Genomic DNA, 24403 nt, shown 5'->3' with positions numbered 1-24403 from the left:
GCATCTGTAACAGCTAGCAGATGGCGGAACCTCTTCTCTACACCTGTCTCCTTGGCTTTTCCCTATAGTCCTGTTGCGAGACTCACCCCATATACCAATGGCTTTAACAGTCCCAGCTTCTCTAAAACCTCCAGTAAAGCAATACTAACACCTGAACGGACAGGTAATGCTTATCTTTTTATTGATATATGGTGCTTACAAAAGTGCTTAATTTAATCTAATCCTGCTAGTATTTAACAGCAGTACACCGTTTGGATGATTATATATAGACTCTCATCTCAGAGGAAGGTTTTTTTCTCAAAATCACCTAAAATTTGGCAATTAACTAGTGGTGTAAGTTATCTTCTGTGTTACACAGCATGTTATAGGAAAGTGGTGCTAGGAAACAGAACCTATTTCTCAGTAATAATTTACCTGAGAGTATAGTTGCGACTGTGTCAGCTTAAACAGTCCCCAGCTTGCCCTTTACTGCTCATTTCTGTCGCACTGTGCCCCTTCCTTAGGTCTACAGAAACATTTGTGCAGCAGTGTAATGAAGTTGCAGGGAGAATTTCTCTATAATAAAAATAGCCGGAAGAATCATGGCTGTTTTCAAACTGATATTGTTACTACTATCCAAGATTTATTTTATATTTGACAGTGATTTTCAGGAGACACAGGAGTTTTAGGAAAAATATCAGCTTTCTATGGGCTGTAAATTGCAGAGTTGCATTTTTTCCTTCTTAATTAAAGGTGTCAGGAGTCAATTGGTATCTGTGACTTCTCTTAAGCTGCAGTGGCAGTGGAGAAAATAATCTTCTGGGGAAGAGGCATTAACATTTTATTGCTGGCAGGAGCAGACGTGGCCTAAGGAAGTCAGCATCAGGGTCACACTGATCTGTGCACAGTTTTGTTTACAACATATGAAATCAGTGCAGAAAGCCCTATTTTAAGGGATGTGGGCACTGCGGGTGAGATACAGCTCCAAATTGAATGCCTGATGTAGGTGTCTGTGTAAGCAAGATGTCTAAGCTCCCCTGTTCAATGGGATGCAGTTTAGTTCCTAAATGAAGGCATCTCATGCTATTTGAGATACCCTCAAGTATCTTGTCTAGCTTCCCACTGCTGCTCTGAAAAGCCACAGCTGTTACTACCTCTGCAAAACCTCAAGGATCATTGTAACTTGCAAATTTAAAAACCAAACACATTTACTCCTTACAGTCCTTCCAAAGCAAAGTAATTCCCTGCGTGTCCTTTTCTGTTGGATTTAGGATGAATTTTAGGTGGCTGCTTTGAGCAGTGCTAGAGGATGCAAACACATCTGTGATACAAGCACAGCTGACAAACTGTAGTCACAGCGGTTCTTGCCCTGCAGGCTGTGAGCCTCTGGTGGTCCAGAGGATATTAGAAAGTGATTTACTATTTTATTTGAAGAATTTTTCTTTAAAATTGGGCAACAACTGGCTTATGCAACTAATTACAATTTAGTTTATATTCTACTATCAGGCAGGGAAAAAGTAAAATCCAGGGCCCTCTGCAAAAGTTAGCTCTGTGAAGGAAGCAATGCTTTCTCTGCTGTTGTATAATGTTGTCTTAACTGTTATTCTCATTGATTTATCTGATGATTATAAACAATTTTAAAACCCATAAAATTTAGATAAATGGCTCTGATACAGAATCTGAGTACTGAGCAGTTGGTGACACGTGCACACTTGCTTTTCAGAACAGAGTATGAAGAACCACAGTTCCATAAGGATTCAAATGCAGATGTGTTTATGCTACGCTAACTAATCTGAGCTGTGTCAGAACTGTATTGGGTAAATTATTCATTGTCTGGGCTATGTGATGCTATTTTGGGAACAAGCAGAGGAATTCATGATCCATTAGTACACTTACTGCTTCTCATGAGTATCAAAGCCGTTTACTAATGGTTAGTGCATTGCACTACACTTCTGAAAGTTTTTATCTGTTATACAGAAAATATTTTAAGCTACTGTAACATAAAGGGCAGATAGTCATGAATGAAAGATGGACAGACATATTCACAGACTAAAGGTTATGTTTTCTTACATAGGTTACGTTTCTAGGAGTTCCCCTTTGAGCCCACAGTCATCAATAGACAGTGAACTGAGCACCTCAGAGCTGGAGGATGATTCCATCTCCATGGGATACAAGCTGCAGGACCTCACCGATGTTCAGATCATGGCTCGTCTACAGGAGGAGAGTAGGTGGCTTTTTTTCATTTTTCAAAATAGTCTGAGGAAAATTTTCCTTAACAGTCAAAACTGCTCCACTCTGGTCTCAGTCAAGTGGATCTTTCTTAAACGGTGTTGCTTCTTGAGTGACAGGTGGAAAAACTCTTCACCTGCATGGAGAAGATGTGCACATTGTTCAGTTCAGGTTAATGGTACTGGATGTTTCAAAACTCGGTCCTTATATTTTTCTGAATCCCAGCTGGTAGCTCCATACCCATTGAGTACTTTTAGATTTAGAAGATTTATAATATCTTACCACATTAATTAAAATAATTTTATTTCTGAGGAGGAAAGATGCTAAAGCATTTTTCTCATGCATATGTTTCATGAGAAAGGGAAAAGTAAGCAGCTATTGTGGATTTCTTTGTCTCTGTTTTGATTTTCTTAATTGTCAGATGAGTTTTGAAATTAATTCCCCTTTAAATCCTGAATCAGGGCATTTAAATTTGACATTTTGGTTTGAGACTAGTGTTTATGCACAAATCTGAGCCCAAAAGCTAGTTTGACATAGATTTTAGTTTGGCTTGATAGTAATTTTTTTAAAATGTCTTTATTCATAAATAAAAGGCTTTTGATTTAGATGTCACTCAGGCAGTAAGTGCAATATCTTTCTCACTTCCTATTAGTGCTAAGTGAGACATCAAGGAGGAAACGATGAGCTGAAAAACAAGAGAAATTCAGAGATGGTGACTGAAGGAAAATGCCAAGTAATAAGTGATCAAATAAAATAAAAATAAAATGTGAAGAACAAAGAAGAGCTGCGATCTGGCTGCAGCAACCAGACTGAGCAGGCCAGAGCAATCTCTTGTCAGCTGTCAAACTTGCTCAGTGTCTGGTAGCACTCCTTATGTTCAGCAGAGAAATTAGTAAGTGTGAGACTTTCCAAGATAGCTCAATTCTCAGCTGGCAAATGTGTGTGGTCACAGCTCAGAAAATTTCTGATATTATGTGAAATTTATAATAATTTAAAAAAAAAAATAAAATCATGACTATCAGAGATACAAAGGATTGTATTACTTAAATGACAGCTGCGCTCATCTCCTTCAGAGTGAGGTTTAAAAAAGACTTCAGGTATTTAGCACTTTAAGGAATGAGGTGATTGGTAAACTGGAAGGAAAACCACTGTTTTTCTTCTAATCTATGTCAGGTGTAATGGTTGTGTCTCATCCTTGTAGTAGGAGCTGGTACAGAATGTTTGAGCATGTGACAGTTGTCCACTTAATCCTGTGGAAAGTGATAGTATTATACGTGCACGCCGGCACGCTCTCTTCACGGCCACGAATAGAAACTCCCACTCGAGGCGGGGAGGGGGAAGCATATTAAGAAGTTTTCATTATGAAGCAAAGACATCTGTCAAAGCTGAGGGCTTTTTGTAAATCTAGGAAGGTTGTTATCCACAGCTATCATCAGAGTTACTCAGCTCCTGGAAATGTGATGTACATCCCCTTTTCCCCTGGCTACTATGCAGCTGGGAAAAGGGGGGGATGTACAAGGGATGTGGATGTTTCCCTCTTACTTGACCTGGAGCAAACATACTCTTTTAGGGCAGTGCTAATAGAGGGATGGTTTTCAAAACCTGGCATTCTGAGAAGGAGGTGGTAGGATGCGTACCTGTCTAAAACACAGCTGTGTTACCACTAAACCTTGTCCATGAGACCAGCTGCTAGCAGGAGCTAATTCTGGTTCAGGGAGGTTGGAGAGCCAGAGTATTTACATGGGTTATAAGTTTTGGAGATGTCATTGTCAGCATTTTCATTGCATGAATATAAAAGTTTAGTAGCAATAACTTGGAAATCTAACGGAGTGAGTGTTAATTCCTCTAATTAAGAGTGTTTAAAAGTTTAAAAACTTAATACTCATGTAGTTGTTCTATTGGCGGAGAAATAGATGCCTCCTGAAGGCAATTCATCTTATGTTAAGAGAGGCATCTAGGACATCTCACAGATACTGCCTTTTGGAGATACTTGTATTTTTTTATTAAAAAGGGATCTTGAGGGAAATAATCCAGGCTCAGATGCCTAAAAGGTAGACACCAAAAGTTAGATCAGATGAATCCTACCTCAGATCTTCAGCCTGGTGACATTGTAAATCCAATTCTTGCTGTAAAATTATATCTACTTACCTACTAAGTTTCCAAGATTGAAGTGAGTGTTAAGAGTTAATCACTTAGCAGAAGCTGAATCATCCTCTTCTTGGAATTCACAGGTCTTAGGCAAGATTATGCTTCGACTTCAGCATCTGTGTCAAGGCACAGTTCGAGTGTCTCTCTGCAAGCAGGAAAGAAAGGGACGTGTGGTGACCAAGAATACGATCGCTATAGTCTTGAGGATGAAGAAGAATTTGACCACCTCCCACCTCCACAGCCGCGACTGACTCGCTGCTCACCCTTCCAGAGAGGGATTCCTCACTCACAGACTTTCTCCAGTATCCGGGACTGCAGGAGGAGCCCTACCTCCCCACACTTCCCTTCAAATACTTATCAGCAGCCCTACTACTCTCCTCAAGCCCAAACTCCAGAGCAGCAACCAAATAGGATTAATGGAGGTGGGTTGCATGCTTTTCTGAGAAGTGGTCTTTTCTCTGTGCAAAGTGCCAGTGCCATTTTAAAGTTCAAGTTGATTCAACAGAGTGAAATGCATTTAGTGTATGACAGCTAGATCAGTCCATGAATTGTGAGAAGCAATTTAAGCCTGTGCAAATGATTGAGGTATGTTATTGTTAAGTAATTTGCTACAAAATGTAATCTGTGACCTAGTCGTGAAAGTTGTTCGTTTAGTCTGCTTTGAAATGCTGCAAGGATGACCACAAGTGAAGAAAGAAGAAAAAGGAAAGAGCATCTTTTAGCAGGCTAGTAGTTGGTTAGAAGAACGGATCGGGCTTTTGAGCTTGGCCTATGCATGTCCATCGTGGATACAGTCAAATACAAAATAAAGTTTTCAGATTTTCATTCCTTCTTTTATTCCTGATGTTGCTGTTAATGCATCTGTGCTGTTAATCTGCAATGAGTACCTGTGGCAGGGGTCAACACTCTGCTTCTGTTCCAGGTCTGGTAGGGCAGACTGCTAAAATAGTGGGACATAATGTCACTCCCAAACCATCCTGAACCATTCCCGCTTTTTGCACTGCATTTCAGATGTATTCCAGAGTCTCTGGAAGATTTGTGTCTTGGTGTTTCCTCAAGACTTGAGTTTCCCTCATTGTTGCCGTTACCTTCCTTTCATTCCTCATTATGATCACAATTTTATTCTTCCTGCTGCATCTTACTTTCCTATTCCTTCAGACTTTTCCCCAAGCTAATTCAAAACAGTTTTCAGTCAGGGTCTTGTTTGTAACATTACGTTACAGGTTACAGCTCACCCTTGGGCAAGAAAATAAATGTGGTGTTCAAAACAGCACAAAATTGCTATTTATACAGTGCTACAGGTATGCGTGTTTCTTTCCTGACAAATAAGACGTGACAGGTTGGTGGCAAAAGCACTTGCATTCAAAGTAAGACATAGTGTGGAAGTATAATCGACAAGTGGCAGTATATAAAGAAGGCTGACATTAACAGAGGGTAGAGCAATGTGGGTGTTTGTTGGTACAGCATATGTGCCATATTAATTTCAATGTTATTTTTCTTGCCAGTGAGGTACAAAAATGGGACAGCACTGATAGGCTTGCAGAAATGTTGAGGAGAAAGAAAGGAAGGTTATGGGGCATTTTTGATTCAGGAGTAAGGGCAGGATCTGGTGCTGCGATCTTTTTATATGGTCCCCAAATATTTTTTCAAGGATTTTTTCATGTTCCGTATCAGTGGAGCTTAAGCATTGGATTCCCACATGGAAACCTCAGAAAGTACTTACAGGGCACTAAAAACACTAGACTCCTAGTTTATTAACTAGAAAGCATGTAGATGTAAAAGGCCACCAATTTTACCACCTGGTTGCCTTTTTCCTCAAGAACTTTGAGGTGTTGGATAGATAATCTGTTTGGTTTCGCTCAGAAGATGGACACACGCAACTTCAGTTACCTGTTTGCTGGGATAGCAGATAGTCTTATAATAGCCAGTACCACTATCTTTAGAGGGGAATTATCTCTTCAGCTTCTGTACCTTCTGTACCTCTGACTCATGCAGCACTGATCCACATAAGTGGCAAATACTGATGGTGAGAAACGTTTTTCTTTGGCTGTGTTCTGTTGGTACACAAGGAGTCAAGTGTGTGCTGTACTGAGTATGTCTGAGTAGTATTACAACAACATCTTCTCATCGGCACTTCTCCTCATCTTGGCAACAATTTCATTATCTTTCAAGAACTCCTACGTGTTGAAACGGAGGTAGACTGCAAAATAAGAATTTGTTTGCAGCTCAGCGTGATGGATGGTATGTTCCACTTTACTAAGTTACACTTTACTAAGTTACACTTTACTAAGGCAAATGAGAAAGAACGGTGTGATAGATGGAAGGGCTAAACTGTTTACTTGCTGCTTTCGATATATGTGGAAAGCATCATCCATATTTAATCAAAATTGCACATACCACATACTGTGCTGCTCTTGGCCACTGCAACAATCTTCACAAATCTCTCTTCCCCCAAAGAGGTCACTTGTGTTCTTGTATGTGCAGTCAACAGTCTGGCCCCTGGTTTGTCTGATCATTCACAGAGCTTTCCATAAAAGAAAAGTAAGTAGCAAGTAACTGTTGAATTTTGGCACTCGGTGTGGAGTGAAAAAACTGTTTAGCTTTGACACGGTGTCTCCCCAAAAACCAGTCTATGTGTTTAGCTTAAGTACAATTTTTTTTTCCTTCAGGAACAAATAGTAGGAGGGAAGCTGTCCTACCTACTTTTAGTGAAGTTTGTTTGGTATGGAGCACTATTTGAGGTACTTATTCAAACTTTAACTACCTGTACTGTAACCAGTATGCTGAAGGTATGATAAACTTGGAAAACTTTAATAGTTCTTTTAAGAATATAATATTGGTTGCCTGATGAGAAGCACCTACATTGTTGACCTGGGAGTGCCCACGTGTGTTAAGGGCCCATCAACTGCCCACCTACAAGCACTTAGCACCACATGAGGTACTTTGACGCATCCAGCTTGGCTTCACCATCGCCACATGTCAGTGCTGTTTAGATGCTGTAGACAACACAAGGTCTCTCAAATGGCACCGAGTACCTATATGTAGGCGCTGGCTTGTGCACTAAGTGTCTAGTCTCTCACTATAGCTAATAGTCTGCTTGTTCTCCATCCACAGGATTGCATTTGAGGTAGCAGAGAGATTGTCTGAGGTTTCTGGCACCCTTGTAGTGTTCTGCCTGTGCTTGGGGTGAGAATACTCAGATGTGTTCCAACTGTGTTTGAGGCCATAAATTTGAACTTACACATTGGCAAGAACAATGTAGTGTAGCAAAGTGCTGCCCATGCTGTAATTTTGACAATTGCCCTGTTTTCAATTGCACTACATCTATTTTAAAATAAGATACTGTATATCTGTTTTAAAATACCATACCATCTAGCCATGACTCTCAGGCCCAGGTTCTTTCTCTCACCTTATCCCACCTATGTCTGAGTGAATTGTACCAGTCGTGTTTGCTGCCAGTCCTGAACAACTTGCTGTACTGAAAGGCTCCTGGTAAATGCTAGCATAAAGTGGCAGGTGTGTGCAAATGTAAGTATGTTAAGATGTGAAATAGGTTAAGAAGTATTTAAGGTGTATTTGGGGCCACTTGTAGCATAGGCTACAGGCATACCCCTTGTTACCTCTTAAACAACATTTTTACAGCCATCATCTGTAGTATGTGTGTGTTGTCTTTGCTTTCGAATCAGTTTTATTTCCAGTTCTGGCAAGAATATGCTAATAGAAAAGCTTGGCATGAAATTTGCTTTTTTTGTTTTTCCTCATTTGGTTACACCCTCTTCATAAATCAGCTGAAGTGTCTGTAATGATAGTTACATCAGAAAAATTCCATCTGTGAACTTCTTAAGGCATGCTGGCTTTCAGGGGTTTTGTGATCAGTTAGTGGGTCAGAAATAGATCATTTAAAGAAGATCTGCGAGAGACAGGAGGTAAATAGCTTTTGAGTATCTGTTGCAATTAGCTAAAGTGAGTTCATCTCGTGTGTGTGTTGTAATTTAACAAAGCTTTTAATATGTTGGCATTGGAAAGATTTATGTTTATACCTCTCTCCCCTTCCTCTAATTTGAAGAAGTTCATGGGTAACAACTTAGAATGTTGCTAACCCTATTAATATCAAGAATGCTTTACATTTAGTCATTTTCATGTAAGAAATACCACCAAATTTCATAAAACCAAACTGTCTTCTGCTTTTTTTGTCCATAAATGTACGCTTTTTTTACTGTGACACAGAAGTAATCTCTTTCATTTTAACTTTTTAAAAAATATTTTTTATTTCTGTTTGGTCATTTTATTATTTTTGAATAGATGTTAATATTTATGCCCTTTATTACTTCTGATTTTCTGAAACCAGAAGCAACAGAACTATAGTGCTGTGAAATTGTCCAGAGTAGTCGAAATCCAGGATAGACAAGATACTAAAAATGGGATTGATCTTCTTGTGTTCAGGCCCACTTTCCAGGTCTTGAGATAAGTTTACTTATAAACTTTTATCCTAGCACCACTTATTTCATGTGCATTTTAAAGTATCCGGTTTTATAATACCTGAAAATTGGAAACTTTGTATTTTGGACAAATTATTCCAGCTAAAGGAGGAGTTTATTATAATGCAGTAAGAAGGGGCAAATGAAAAATGTATCTTTCGTTGAGTAGCAGTGCATGCAATCTGATTAATTTTAATATGTATTTTCCACTACATTTTCATGTTGATTTTTAAGTTTTTAGCTTGGTTCAGACCTTCGTAGACAAGCCACAGACACCAATCACTACAAAAAATTTACTTTTGTTTTCCAGAAACTGCTAGTTACGAGTTATTTTACTACATACACTTCTGGGGAATAACTTTTATCAAGTAAAATATTATGAATACCATTGACTGCTGTAGTGCCCTTGCCTCATTTGGAAAGCTGCAAATGTGGGGATTTTTGTTTGTTTTGTTTTTGTTTTTTTTAAGTAAACTTCAATCAGATGCAGAGGAGCAGCATGTCAGGGGCAGTAGGTTGGTATTTATAGATCAGTTCAGTATAGACTAACACTGATTTGTGTGTTTGGAGAGGTGGGAAAATATCTGTTCTTACCGACTGACAGAGTGTTTTGCTACTCACAACCTCTATTTTTCAGTAAGGAAAGGATAGTTCACTGTAGGAAATTATTGCAGACTTTGTTAAACAAAAGGAGAAAGAAATTTTACTTTGTCACCTTTGAAGTTACATTGAGAATGGTGATCAGTGGGGAGAAGTCATGGAAGGATAATCTTTAATTTGCTGTAACTATCTGTGGTGGGAGACACATGCCTGTGAAGCTAGGGAGAGAAGAAGTAATAATTCTGAATAAAATGGAAGTGTTCAATGTTAGCAAAATGTAGGTATTAACAGTCATGAAGAATGGTGTCTCTCTCTTAACTGAAAGACTTATTTTTAGTTCTTAATCTGTCTTTGTGTTTTTACATACTGATGTCTCTGTTGTATCAATTGATGATTCCACAGACCTTTAACTAGACCCTGGTGTATTTGGGATGTCACAAATGTTGTAACCATAACAATATAATGCAAATACTGAACTCAGGTCTTCAAAGATGAGGAAGAGAAATTAATCCCTTAAAGTGAGGTTGTAATTGAGTCTACAAGTTTGTTAAGGATTTTAGAACAAACTCTGAATATCTACATAATATAGGACATAATATTTAAAATAGAAGAGCACAGATTTTTTCCTTATGGTCTCTCCCCAACTTATCTGTGCATACAGTATAGCTAAGGCAGAGTTGAATTTGCAGGGTTTGAGTGAAGGATTTAAATTTGTGTAAGAAACTGCTAACATTGCTTAAACGGTGATAAGATTTCTCTGAGACACTAATAATTATGATTTGTTATATCACATTCCTTAACAACAGCACAATTCTGTCAAGGCTTGCAAGTCCTTTTGTTCAAGTAAAACATTGACAATACTTGCAGAGAATAACAATGAATGAATAAATGTGTTTTAAGACGCTTCACTGTAGAGTCAACTTAAACCCTCCTTGCAAGGAGAGCCTCACAGGATGAGGCCTTTTGGCAGAGAGAAGATGATACTTACCAAGAACTGCTACAGAACTCCCCGTCTGGCAGCCCACCAAGAGCACACCTCTTCTGGGGCACCTTTGCTCCGAGGGCACAGTCTGTTTGCCTGCTACATGGACGTTAATCTTCGACCGGTGATAGTATTAGGTCAGGGAAGGGCAAAAAAAAAAAAAAAGCAGCGGTGAAATGAAGGCGGCCACCAGCAGTGCTGGGACCAGAAGACAGAAGGCAGGTGCTGCCTGTTCGGGTGTCCTGCCAGGAAGAAGCTGGGCCACCGATGCCAGGCTGACTTCAGAGAAGAAATGGCATTGAGGAAAGAACTTCCTGGGAAAAAATCAGAACTGAAGCAGCTGGGTAAGAGGCAAACTGCTGTCTTTACTGTAATTTTGTGGAATGTTTGACAAAATAAGGGACACTTTTCCCTGTTTTTTGTCCCGTTTCTCACCAGTAGTGAATAAGAGCTGTGCTGTGGGGTGGTCTTCTTGTGCACATTTTCAGTTGAGGGCAGAGGGCCCTGTATTTCACAATTCCCAGTTTTTCCTGTGCTGTAGGCAACAGGCAATTCAGCATGGATGCCATGTAGGGGAAGAAGTGTAAACATGCAGTAGATGATTTTTGATGTGTCATTCTGCTTGCAGATATGTGAAAAGAGGCCAATGTATGCCACCTAAAGAACACTCGTGAAGTGACAAGCATGTGTGTATACACATGAACTATTCTGAGAAGGTGGTAATAACCAGGAACTGATTATTAACTCCCTTGCATGACCTATCTTGCATTTTCTTCAGACTTTCCAATATCTCAGTAATACAATGTTGGTAGATCATGGTATTACGTCTCCAAGAAGGCTGGGAAAGGTGAAGATACATCTGTGATGCTTTATTTGGCTGCATCCTACTTAAATATCATATTTGTTTCACCCTAGATTATAGTAGAGACTCAGTAGTGGGTCACAATAACTATGGATGCTGTAGAAGGTGCAGATCCTTCAAAGTTCCTTGCCAATGTTATACCCACATCTTCCTAACAGAATGAGCTGTAAACAACTGATGATTTTTTAGGCTTGCCACTGAACCAGAAACTAGCAGAAACTATAGCAAATTTCAGCATTCATCATAAACGGGAATATTTGGGCAAATTACTTCTCACCTGAGAAGACATCTCAGATTTGCTCCTTCACTCCTCCTCTTTGTTAATTTTCTCATCAGTTAGGAGAGCAAAGAGCTCTAGAAAGGGAAGGTTTGCTGCTAGCGGCTCGGAAAAATATTTTTGTTTTCTTCTCATATATTTCCATGTCTCAGCGACCTGAAATAATATTAAAATCACATAACTCCCACCTGCTTTCATATATTAATCTCACAAGAGCCAGTCTTGCATTTACAAAAAAAATCTGTAAGACTCTTTCCACTCTTCTTAGGAGGGGAACAACTGACAGAACAAACTTCAAGAAAGAGATGAAAGAGGATGCATCATCCAAGGAGATGAAAGCTGCAAAATGCCATCAAGATGAACGTTTCTGGGTTTTCCCCAGATGCAAAACTGACCTACTATTTTCATTGCTTTTCAGGACCATTTATCTCAGCAGACACAAGGACCCATCAAAGAAGTAACGCAGATGCTCGATGGATGAGAATCTGCAGGTGCAGCAGGAGTCTGCTGCCTGAGGACTGAATGGATCGACAGCAGAGCAGACTGATGGAATGAGAAGGGACTAATGAACAGGAGGCAGAAGACGTGGCCACCTGTGACATGGAGAAAATCCAAGCTACTTCTGTACCTATTTTTCCTGCTATTGTAGCTGCATCCACGGGACGGTTCAAGGCGCACATCATGCCTGTGGTGGCTGATGCAGTCCCTGAGTGGAACAGCATGTAGAGTCCAAGGAATTCTGCTTATACAACATGACACGTGGATAGTAAAAGAAAGCTATTCTATACAGTGCCATCTTCCCTACCACCATCCTACTGCTCAAACCTTTTTTGCCAAATGTTGGGATGTTGATTTAGGATTTTAAAGGGTAGGCTAGGGCTCTAAAATTAACAGTAGCTACAGACATCCTATATTCATGAATTTTCTGCTACTCTGGGCCAAGGATTGCATCATAGGAATACAGTTTCCTTTCCAGTTTGCAAAATCATGAGTATTTCAGAAATAGGGACACATAATAGCTGTATGGATGCCATTGTTTGCATCTCCAGGACAGTTTTGGAAGCCTGATAACTGTTTTATCATTGTTATATATATTGATATTAACACTTACCAGGTGACTGAACCGCAGTGGCAATCCCTTTGTTAATGTTCATTGCTGTACCACTGACAGTTTCAGCCTGCCAGTGTTATGAGGAGTCACTGGAGCACAACAACTCTAACTGTTTGATGAAGAATTACCCTTAAACCGGTTCTTTATTAGGATTTGGCTGTACTCTAGTTTCTAGGAACTCAAACCTTGCATTTCCTTTCCTGCACTGAACTCCTCCCTGTCTTACCTCCCATACCTACTTTTTGATTTCAAAAATATGAAAATGTAGAGTATTTAATTCACAGAAATATTTAAATTATTTCCTAGACAGCAGTAGTTTTCTATGTCAGACCATCTATGGTAACTGAAAGTCAATCTTAGTTGAGATGGAAGAGAATCAGGTCTCATCATTACAGGATTAGTGTGCATGACAGAGTGTCAAGAGCAGGTGGACACTAGTAATTGGGACTCAGGACATGAAGATATTGGAAATACTGGGCCTTTGAAGTACAAAGATGTTTTTGACTATTTGCAGGATTCTGTACCAGTTTTTATACAAGGACTAGTCATAAAAACAGCTGGAGTTGTAGCCTTGCTGCAATTCAGTTTACTGGAGTTACGTATAACATATGTTGAAGTTACTGTTAGTGACTACTAATACCTTGTACAAATAGAACTGTACTGTCACTTCTTATTCCATGTCAGTTGTTAGCAGCTTTAAGGATTAGGTGAGCTCATGATGGTGCTAAATAGGTTATATAGTTATGTGGACTGATAAACAGAGATTCCTAAGTCAATTCATTGTTTTTGTGGACTGAACTTGCCCTGTGTGAGCTAGGAGGTCAACCCAAAACAGCAATTCCAAGCTGTGTGATGTGTTGTTGCTGTGCATAAATCCAAAAAAAAGTGTGAGTGGGGTTGCAGCCATCTTCTGACCTCTTAGACACTTACCTTAACTCTTGAACTTGCTCCAAAAACGTTTGGGGCATTTTCAGCTTTCTTTTTCTGAAAGGCCTTACAGGCCTGTTCTGAAAATGCCCTCCAAATCAGGTACCACAAGTGGGGTAGGAGGGAGAGCCACCACAAGTGAAAATCCTGATGTCCACCCAGGGCTCCAAGCAACTGAACAACATCAAGACTTAGCAGGTTTTATGTGTGGCTACCTCCAGAAACTTAACATGCTAATAAACTTAGGTACTGAATGGAGTTTTTTAGCATCTCATTGGCACCTGAAAGCAAGGCTTCAGTCACTGAGGATGGATTCTTCTCGTCTGTCTTTAGACATCCTCAGTGTAGATACCTCTGCCTGACTTTGTCACTGCAGCCTCGCTTTGTATTCACTGCAAAGACACAGGCACATTTAGGGCATGATTCATCTGACCTACTTTACACATTTATGTGAAACTCATCCTTATTATGACACTGTAGTATTTAAATCCTTGTGATTCTGAAAATGTACTGCCTGTTGGTGTCTTTAAAATTATTTGTGAATAATCATGCTGTTAAAATTGTCAGAAGAATTCAATTAGTAGACTGTCAATAATGTATTAATATTCTTCCTGCAGAGCAAGACCTTTCTTTGTGTTGAAGTAATTTGTTTTCATTTTGATTTTCTACAGAAATTATTCAGAGGTTGCTTGTGTTTGTTGGAAATTCTGACATGACTATGGATGTTGTCTTGTTTTGCTTCAGATAAACTTCGAAGAAGCATGCCTAACCTCGCTCGGATGCCAAGTACCCCCACCCTTAACAGTAATGCTGGCTTTGCTACTTCTCCAGTCACTGTGAGGAACAGCCAGAGCTTTGACTCCAGTTTGCATGGAGCGAGTAACGGGATTTCAAGGATGCAGTCGTGTAGTAAGTACCTGTGTATTTTGGCTGCATGCAAGGGATTGATACACGTCCCAGTCACTGATCCTCTGCTTTATGAAAAATTAAAAGCAGACTGTGTTCCTTTTGCAGCAGATTGTAATACAGATCAGGATTTTCAAAGCTCCTGTTTTGGAAAGCAAATTCTGCTGATTTTGTTATGCAGTATTGAGAGTTTCATCACCTCCTTTTTTTTTTTTCTTTTCTTTTTTTTTTCCCCCTCTTGCCCACTCCTTTTGTGCCAACTTTCGAAATAAAATCACAATAATAAGTAGTAGTAGTATTGTAGAAGCACCAATAACGCAATTGATTCGTATAAGCTTACATTTTTAGTTTTGATACTGGAATTGGAAACAGCTTAGTTTTTTAATACAATGCTGGTTTTACAGTACACTGTATAAATACTATCTTAAAATACATGACCTCTCTCCTACTGAAGTTGAGCTGCTTTCTTCCGAGCAAATGTGGTAAACAAAGGGTTATATCCTCACATAGAATATACTTGATGAGTGAGGAATTAAAATAACTCTGTAATTAGTTTAATTTAGGTGACTTCTTGATGAGGGGATGAAGGGAGTATTGATCTAGTAAATGTTGAATTATTAATGTAGAACGTGAACAAGATAGATCAAGATACAAACCCACGTTTTCTAGCACAGTGGTTGAGGTCCTCTGGGAGGAAATGGAAAAAGTGGATTTCATTGGACACAGACAGGAGAAAGGATTTAACTTATGCCTCCCATGTTGTGTGAGATTTTGGAGGGAGAAGTTGGCAAAACCTTTTCCTGTGGATGTTTTCTTTCAAATTTGAGCAGAATTTATAAATGTCTTCAAAACTATTAAACAGCATCTTTTCTGGAAAATATACTTGACTGCTGGATTTATTTTTTTTTATTTATTTTTGTTCCATTTCAATAGGAAAATGGAAGTAGTTGTTCAGTTTCCCACTTGAATTTGCATGGTAGTGCATTGAGAGTTTAATTTTATGTACTGTTTTAGCAATATATATTTTTGTGTGTATGTATACGTGTGTGTATAAAATGTGATTTTTTTTTTTTCAGAAATAATTTTTTGAAAAACATTTCTAATAAGTGGCTGTGCTGGGGTATTTAAGGAGCTGTGTTACAATAAGAGTTCCATAGCAATATATTGCCAGTATTGTTTAATTGAATCACACATCTGTATTTTCTTCTGTATCTTTAAATGATTTTAAGATGTCCTTTTTCAAAGACTTGAAAAAGCATTGGCCTGTTTGCAGTATGTTAGTTCACATGCTTCAGGCTTGTGACAGTTTGCTTTTGATATGTGAACTCTGAAACAGATGTGTGTCTGATGTACACCAGAGGGCAGGATTGTGTAGAAAATCTTTATATAAAGCTTCTGGAACCCATAGCGTTGATTTAAAATGATAGTTTAGGTAACATTGGCCTTGGAATATACGGTTAGATTCAAGACCTTTTTATAACCTTTTTATTGTTTTTATACATACAGCTTAGACTTCTGTGATGTTTTATAATGCTTTAATGCAATGTTCCTTAAACAAGATGTGGTTATTGCAAGCAACCTTAGAAAAATCTAAATCATCTAACTAATTTATACCTTCAACAGTGTCTTCTGCTTAAAACTTTAATTGCGTAGGTGGAATTAGTGCGTTTGTAATGGCTAATGAAACCTCTTTGAGGGGAGAAAGACATATGAATATGGGGTTGGATTTTTGTTCAAGATGGGGATAGAACAGGGTATTTTAGTTCAGTGCAGTGTTATAGGATACAGTACTGGATCCAAGGGGTTTTTCAGCAGTTTATAATTAGCAAGTAAATTGTGTAAAGATGTGTTTATCCCTATTCAGATCTGTCTAGAAATAAGCGTTACTTTCTGTCCTCATCTGTTGCATACTGACCTTGTTACTTCCTTTCTGCCACTCGTTACAGTTCCATCACCAGGACAGCTTCAACACAGAGTTCACAGTGTGGGACATTTTCCAGTGTCTGTCCGACAGCCTCTCAAAGCTACTGCCTACGTAAGCCCAACCGTACAAGGTGGTAGTAGTAGTAGCAGCAGTATTCCAGTGTCCAACAACTTGCAGTTATATTCTAACACTGGGATCCCAATGCCAAACAAGACTGCCAGTCAAGGGATTGTAGGGCGCAGTGCTCTTCCAAGACCATCGCTGACCATCAATGGGAGTGGCATACCCAGGAGTAAAATTGCACAGCCAGTTCGAAGGTAAGAGTTAAACAGACCTCCTTCCCTATGTGGATGGATTTGGCTTAGATTGTGGTGGTTTTTGTTTTCTCCCGAATATGAAATTGGAGTATAAAACAGAAGAGTTTCTAGCTCCCAATGCTGAGTCACTGAATGGGTGAAGATTTCTTTCCAGAAATAGTGATGGACGATGCTTGCTGGTAGTTCCTAGTAAGCTATGATAATTGATAGAATGTAATCACATATAAATAAGAATGGCTTGCTGCCTGTCAATAAGAAATCAAAACAAATGGAAACCTCATATCGTTAACGTGTGGCTTGCCTTCTTCCAGACTTGCACCAACTGCTGTTTCAGTGTCACAGGATGAGCAAATGTTAGAACACTCAAATAGAAAGAGTTGCATCCCTGTCATTGTAAATGGCAGTAGACTGTAAAAATGCAACCTGTGACATTATGGCATTGTGAGGAAGGAAATACCCTGGATAGTACAGTCTTGGGTTGAACCAGCATCTTTTCAATTGCAACTGGGAGACAATAGGCAAACAGGGAATCCTGGAGTATCACATACTTGCAATGAGCTGTACCGTTAAGCAAATGCATTTGTGCATTTTTCCAAGAGAATTTAATCTCCAAATGATTTTTTTTTCTTAGGGCAAGGAATAAAATAAGCTTTATGAAAGAGACTATGTTTTAATCACCTTATCACAGCTGGAAGTTAAACTCTTAGCTGTATGTTCTGTGATTAATAGGTGATGAAGTTTCTCACAGAAACTTCTATCGACTTGTGTCAACTCTTCCAACTATTTCTTCCCATCGCACACATCCCTTCTCTTGTGAGGGCCCACTGTGTGGCCAGCTGGTTTTCTGTTGGATGAACTGCCACTGTTTAGCTCTCACCATTTTTATGCTTTTCACTAGATACCATCTAGATCCAGAATAAGCTCAATTGCTCACACTCTCTCTTTGGTTGAGTTACTCAGGGATTACACTGATGTGACTGACAACAAATTTTGACCAACTGCAGTGAAACTTTGATAAAGAGCTGTCAGGTTTCTTCTTTGATAAAGACTGTACCATGAGATTTCTATTATAACCTCCTTTGCTCTCTGCTGGAACTCTCTCTGTTAGAGTTCTTTATGGTAGAGGGTTTTCTTTCATTTTTTCTTTTTCTTTTCCTCTACTTCATGTTCTTCTACAGAGCTCTTAAATTTTTCATAGCAACATATGAGAAAGTCTTTCTGGGCCATGAAGACCAGTCCTTTACTATTTTGTAACATTTTGGACAATAAACAATATTAAAAAAAAAAAAAAATTAAGAGGTTTCAGTGGGAGGGTGAGACGCTGTACTCTCAACACTGTTTTTATTAGAAACTGATTCAAATCAGTAACAAAGCTATTTATAGTCCAGAAAGTCTGGGCTCCTGTCGTCTTACCTTCAAATGTACCTTAGCAGCATCATATGTGGCTGTAGAGCCAGACCAATGATCCTTGAAGATGGATGGTCTTTGCACTATGGGAATGACAAGTTTACAGAACTCTAAAAGCACAGGCAGATTGAAGCTCAGCCTACAGTTCTTGAAGACTCTTGTTTCATTTTATGTATGCATGTGTAAAATAAGGGTAGTTTCAGTTCATACGGAATTTTCTTGGAAGGAATTCAGCCATCAGAGGCAGATTTTCTCACTGTTTGTTTTTGTCGCTGTGGTAATTTCTAAGGAATGGTATTTCTGATTATCAGTTCAAGAGTCTAGCTGCTTTCAGTATACTGAAAATCAGTGGTTTTAGTTGTGACTTGATTAAAAGTAGAACAGGTCTTTTGTGTTTTAAATAAATCAGATGTTCATAGAGAAGTGCACATTCAGAGCAAAGCTGTGTCTTCATACCTGTGGCCAGACTGTTTCGTAGCCAAGTTATTGGTATTTTAGATACCTAAAATAGGTTGTTAGACCCTTTATATAGGGCCTGCATTAGTACTTCAGTACTTACTTCAGTATTTACTGCATAGGATCAAACACCAGATGAGGGAGTGCTTTTGATAATTTGTAAAATAAAATTATAATAGCCAAGATAACCAACTTGGCTAAACATTAACTGCTTTTCTTGTTGCCGTCAAAGATCCATGCATTCACAAGTAGTGTTAAAGAAATGGTAATGGTACAGTCCAGCTCTTAGCCTTACAAGTAAGGCAACACCTTTTTTTTGTTGAATGGATCCACACAACCCTCATCCCTCTCCAACTCAGGGCTTCTTGCAGACTCCTACCTTCCAGTCCTCTACTTTCTAACCTTACACAATGTGAGGGGCAGCAGGGGCAGCTTCCCTCAGGGCAAGGTGAGTGGGGAGCCGAGTGGGACAGCCAGCCTGCTCCACAGTGCCCAACCAAGAGCAGCACTGATGGTGACCATGGTCAACCAACAGTCCCAGTCTCCAGAGAAGTCCACAGTGACAAGGCAGGTCTCAGCTAAAGCCAGGAAGTCAATCAGCAGCTCAGGGTCTGGATCATCCCAGTTACCAGGCACAGGCATGGCAGCAATGTGAGCACAGCTCCGGAGCTGAGGTGGGAGGCTTGCTTGTTCCTGCTGCCTTGCGCTGGTGCCAGTTGCTGCAATCCAGCTGGTGATGGAAAAGTAGAAAAGGACTATAGACCCTCCAAAACTCTGTTATCTCAAACCACGTGGCATCATACTGACAGCTTATGCTTGTTTAAACGGTTTTTAATGCTGGCACATTTTCCTGTTCATTGTCCTGTAGCGGAGTCTCAGCTCTGGATACATAACAGTATTCTTACAGTTATTTTCAACTTAATTATTTTTCACTTTTGCCCTCTCCGTTTTTTCTTGAAGATTGTTAAACATACTTTCCTCTTTTTCTTTCTGGGAAAAAAAGAAATTAAAACAGCAGTTGCAGAAAATGGCAGAGGCAGATCCTGTTTTATGCCTCAAGTAACTGGATTTATATCAAAGACAAGTGATCCTGCAACAAAGTGGACCTGCACAAAAGCAACTTGGCTTGAATCTAAATTTAACCAACTTTTTTTACTTAACTGCTCTTAAGTCCTTAATGTTTTTGCCACTAAAAAAGGAGGTGTAGCAGACAGGTGAGAAGCTGCTCTGGTGGCTGCTTTTAACTTACTGACTCTGCCGACCTTACAACATACCTCTGCCTTTTTCCAGCCAAGGACATTTGGAAGGGAGAGGAGGCATCAGTAACTCACAGAAAAAAAACAGCAAAGTGTGAGAACAAGGCTTGAGACCTGGTTTTATAAGAAACAGTTCCACAGAATTGAGACACTTTATTTTCAGCAAATTCTGGCATAACTAAAATATGGTTGCGGCAAATTAGAGAGAGCCTGCCTTGTCACCAGTCAGTTGGCAGTCAGATCGTCAGATGCTTGTTTTTCTTTTTTTTAATCTTATTTGAAACAATTGCCTCGGTAGTACCTGGAGGGTTTGGAAGATGGTCAACAAGCATTTTATAGTAAGTCCTCACTGATTAGTGGGAGACACAGCCTGGGTGTGAGGGTGAGGGCCCAGAGAGGTGGTGGTGCTGGGACTGGTGGCTGTCTGACTTTGGCTGTGGGATGGAACCACGTCATCACGTGTCTTGGATAAGAGGGTCTGGAGGAGGACTTGGTAGAGTTCTTCAACCAATAAGATGCCAAAACTCTTTAGTGCCTGCATAGGGGTTGTATAAAGTGCTGTTTTTTCATAAACATGCTGAGTGCAACAGCTTTTTGGAGAATATTTCCCATTAGATCTCAGCTGTCTGTAGTGACAAAAATAGATTTTTATTGTCTTTAGCCCTGAAAAACCAAATCTTCCCACTTAGCACGGTCTTCTGCATCACAATTATTCACCAAATTCCTTTTTACAAACCTTTAACCTTGTTAAGACCAGTAACAGTAATGGCATCTCATTGGAAGTGGCCTTAATGTCACTGTAGATCTTTACATTTGCATTAGCGTGGAGCCACAAGTATATGAGAGTGATGTCTCTAAGTACGCCACAAAGCCAGTGTTACTGCAGATGTAAATGATGTTTCTTACCTTGATCTTTCACATGAAATATGATTTCCTTTACCTTTTTTTGTCATTTGGTTAATATAGTTTTCTTCAGCCTCCAAAGCCACTTTCGTCACTCAGCGCGATGCGGGATGGGAACTGGAGAGACGGCTGCTATTGATGAAGGATGCCCATCAACAGCGGAAAATAAGTAATGCGGATTTCATTACCCAGCTGGCTGGGTAACAATAATTTGGGAAAGGAGGGTCATACAGTATTATTTCCCCTGGGATTTTAATATGTAACCATCCATAATGCAATGTCATTTTTAAAAAATGAACATCTTATCAAATACTACATATTGCACTTAATCAGTTACCTGAACAGCTGCATTGCTATCAGACTAACAATGGCAGTGTTGGCATTTGGAACTGAAAAAAGTATTCTATGTGTGAAAAGTACCAGATTATTTCCTTGGAAAGAACTAGGAGATAGTGCTTTTGGGCAGCTTTGTCATACTGAAATTCTAAGACAATTTATTCAGTGTAAAGGCATCATGCATTTTATTTTGAATTTGGGGGGACTTATGTATGTGCTTGAATTTTTTTCTAGTGTTTTCAGTACATTTTATTTTGTATACTTAAGTTCATTTAAACTTGCCTGAACCTTGAACAACAGAGAGATAATTTAACTTTTCTGTGCCATAAATAATATTTTTGGGGTAATGTACTTTTTTAGCGCTAGGAACATATCTTACAAAATTGTACCATTGGCAATACAAAGCAGTATATTTATGTTGCAGAAGCACAAAAAAAAAAGTAGCATTCACTGGAAATTGCCATCCAGCCGGGTCAGCATGGTTTTGTTGGTCTTTCACCATTTGTTTGATTGTTAATTTATTGTCATAGTGTTTTGTATTTAAAGTGGCAGCATACGTCACATTGCACTTACAAAGATACAGTGATCTCTAAAACTACAGTTGGTTTTCAGTACTTTATTACAAAGAATAAAATTGTAATGTTTTATTAACAGTTGCTTATGGAAAATGAGTTTTAATGTGAATAAATCTTTTTGATAGATCTTTTACAAAATCCAATTGCACTAATCAATGCTTTCTTATAATGGCATATGACTTAATATTTGATTACAACTGTGTATACTGCTGTTTTGGAATGTTTCAGAAATAAATAATCTATTTCAGCAATAATGCTGTTCTTGAGTGTGCAATATAAACATTGTCAGAATTTAGCAACTAAAGTCTATTTAGCTCCTGAAGTTTTTATTACTTAGGATTTGTTAAAGTTATGCTGGATTTTTGCAAAGAGTAACTAAGGTCATCTGAAAATTTCTGAATTTTTTTTAGATTAAGTTATGAAACCATAGTATGCATAGAAGACAAATATATATTATTTTAAAATCAATCTTATTATGATCTTAAGATTTTTTCAATTTAATGTTCAGATTCTGCAAGTGCAAATGTGACTTGCAGTGGGAAACAGAGGTTGTGTACCAAGTGAGTCTTTCACCGTGGCTCTGAATTTGCTCTCAGTTTTGCTCCGAATTTGCTCAAGGAGCTGCTTTTCTTAAAATGTCAAGCTAAAATAAAAAACAAAGGAGAAGCATTTAATGGTGAGTAAAACCTTCATTATACTGAGAAGTGGTTGTATAGTAGTGCAGTAGTATCCCTGAACAGCATAACATTGTTTAATGGAGATAAAGAATTCATTTTTCACACTTTATTTCTTTTAATACAGTTAAAATTCATTTTTCCCAAAAAAGCAGAACAGTTGAAGAGAGTATCAAGAAATATTCTAACAAGGAAATTACTTCTGCACAAGTAAGTTCAGCAGGAGTGTGCCAAACTCATCTTGTTCATAAGAAGATTTAATTGGAAGAAATTACTGTTGGTTAAAGCTGTCAGTCATTTGTGGACAATCTCTGTTGTCTTGAACAGTTTATCTTGCTTACAAACTGATTGTGGCAGGGGTGCAGAGCCATCCTGGAGATGCTTTGCTATTTGCCTGTGACAAGGAGGGCTGCAGAACCTCCCAAATTAATAAGCTCTCCTGGCTGCTGGTGATAGGGAACCAGTGAGATCTTTCTCATAAAAGATGGCTGGAGACCAGTGGCAATGATTAACTTCTGGTCATTGCTGGTCGTAACAGCCCTGGTCCCAGCTGTCTCTTTACTCTATTCCCTAGTGCCGGGATTTTATGCCTGTTCCTCCATTATATGGGACACCACAGCCCCACATTACTTCCAGTTTTTGAACTAGATTGCAACTGTTGGCATTAATACTGAGCTGTACACAGGAGGGCAGTATATACTTTGAAAATGATTTTTTTTTTTTTTTGGTAGCTAAAGCTCTTCTATTTTCCAGGCTCTTGGTTTGAACCCAGTGCGTATGTTTATTTCCAGTGTTGTTTATGTATGGTGACAACATGTTAGGGAGGTGTCCAACTATTTCTGATCTGCATTTTTAAATTCCACACTACAAAATGTGTCATGAACTGGGGAGTCAAGCATTTTGGATATAACAAGCTCTTTGAGAACATGGAGTTGTTTTTCCCTTTTTAATTGTCCTGTTCCCTTGCAACACATCATCTCAGGATTTGGTAACCTCACAGCTTTGCTGTTTTAAGTGCTTTTGTCAAGTATCTGTCACATTGGATGCCATCAAACTTTAGGAGGAAACCCAAGGGGTGAGCAGCTTGGTCTCTTCTACACTCAAAGAATCAACAGAATCATACTGGTTTCAGCCATGGGCTGTGGTACTGCTGCTGTGTGCCTGTAGTTGGGGGAGCTGGCTGTCTTCCCTGAGATTAGCATCAACAAACCAGATACTACTGCACAGTGTCACGTACTTCACCACAGTCTCACTGGCAGCAAACCGTGTGGAATATGCAACATAAAACCACTTCCGTCATTCTCGATTTTGTGAGAGACAGAATCTCCTCCAGGGCAATGGGAAACAGCAAGGCCATGCAGTTATCTTTAAAAATACTCAAACTTATTTTTCACAACCAAAATTTCATTTCAAAGTATAAGGGAGCATTTGAGAACTGTCTTTGCCTCCTCTTCGGTTCTTCTCTTTCGGACCATGAATGCAAATCCAATTCCTGTCTCCTTGTTGCTGCATCCCAAAAACGACCTACCTCCTGTCCAAACTGTAGTCTTAGGCTCAACTCTTGAGCTGATGACTGAGTAATGACTCTCAACCCTTTTTCTCTAAGTTTTTTCCCCTCCCTTTTTAGTCACTGAGGATAAAACCTCTACCTTTCCAGTCATTCAGCCCCATGACTGGGGGCTGTCTTTGACTTTTCTACAACCTAATATTCTGATTAAGTCAAAGTCCTGCATGCATAATAAATTGAAGGTATACATTTCTTTTTTCTTCCCTATAGATAGTGCATGCACCCATGAAGTCATCTTTGGCTTTGTAGTGTCTTCAGCATCTGAGATATGTCTAAACTAAAATAAGATCATTTTCCTGTCTTCCTGCTTTGACCGTGTCACTCCTTTGACCACTTCTTGTGTATTGCTACTGATTTTCTCCTCTCTGTGAAATACAGTTAAAAAGATTATGAGCTAGTTGTACTCTTTTACAAATCCATGGACACTATCCCATCCCACTGCTAGTTTCTCATTGAGTGAAATGGATTCCTATATCTGTGTCCATGATG

At 39.1% G+C, this 24403-nt stretch overlaps 1 protein-coding gene across 2 annotated transcripts; it reads left to right on the top strand.

Moving 5' to 3' along the window:
- Positions 1-21927, top strand: SLAIN1 (SLAIN motif family, member 1). 2 transcript variants are annotated; one of them, XM_009705169.1, is made up of 6 exons: positions 1-163; positions 2054-2203; positions 4440-4778; positions 14338-14502; positions 16446-16740; positions 20826-21927. In XM_009705169.1, the coding sequence occupies exons 2-6, from the start codon at positions 2143-2145 to the stop codon at positions 20899-20901; spliced, it is 936 nt and encodes a 311-aa protein (XP_009703471.1). In that variant the 5' UTR covers positions 1-163; positions 2054-2142; the 3' UTR covers positions 20902-21927. The 2 variants fall into 2 exon arrangements, with proteins under 2 accessions (XP_009703471.1, XP_009703472.1); XM_009705170.1 differs by lacking the exons at positions 1-163; positions 4440-4778 and having other exon boundaries at positions 2143-2203.
- Positions 21928-24403: the final 2476 nt, after the last annotated feature.

This window comes from Cariama cristata, unplaced genomic scaffold (genome assembly GCF_000690535.1).
Source record: "Cariama cristata isolate BGI_N322 unplaced genomic scaffold, ASM69053v1 scaffold11228, whole genome shotgun sequence".
Lineage (NCBI taxonomy): Eukaryota > Metazoa > Chordata > Aves > Cariamiformes > Cariamidae > Cariama > Cariama cristata.
This window is presented reverse-complemented; position numbering and strand designations above follow the sequence as displayed.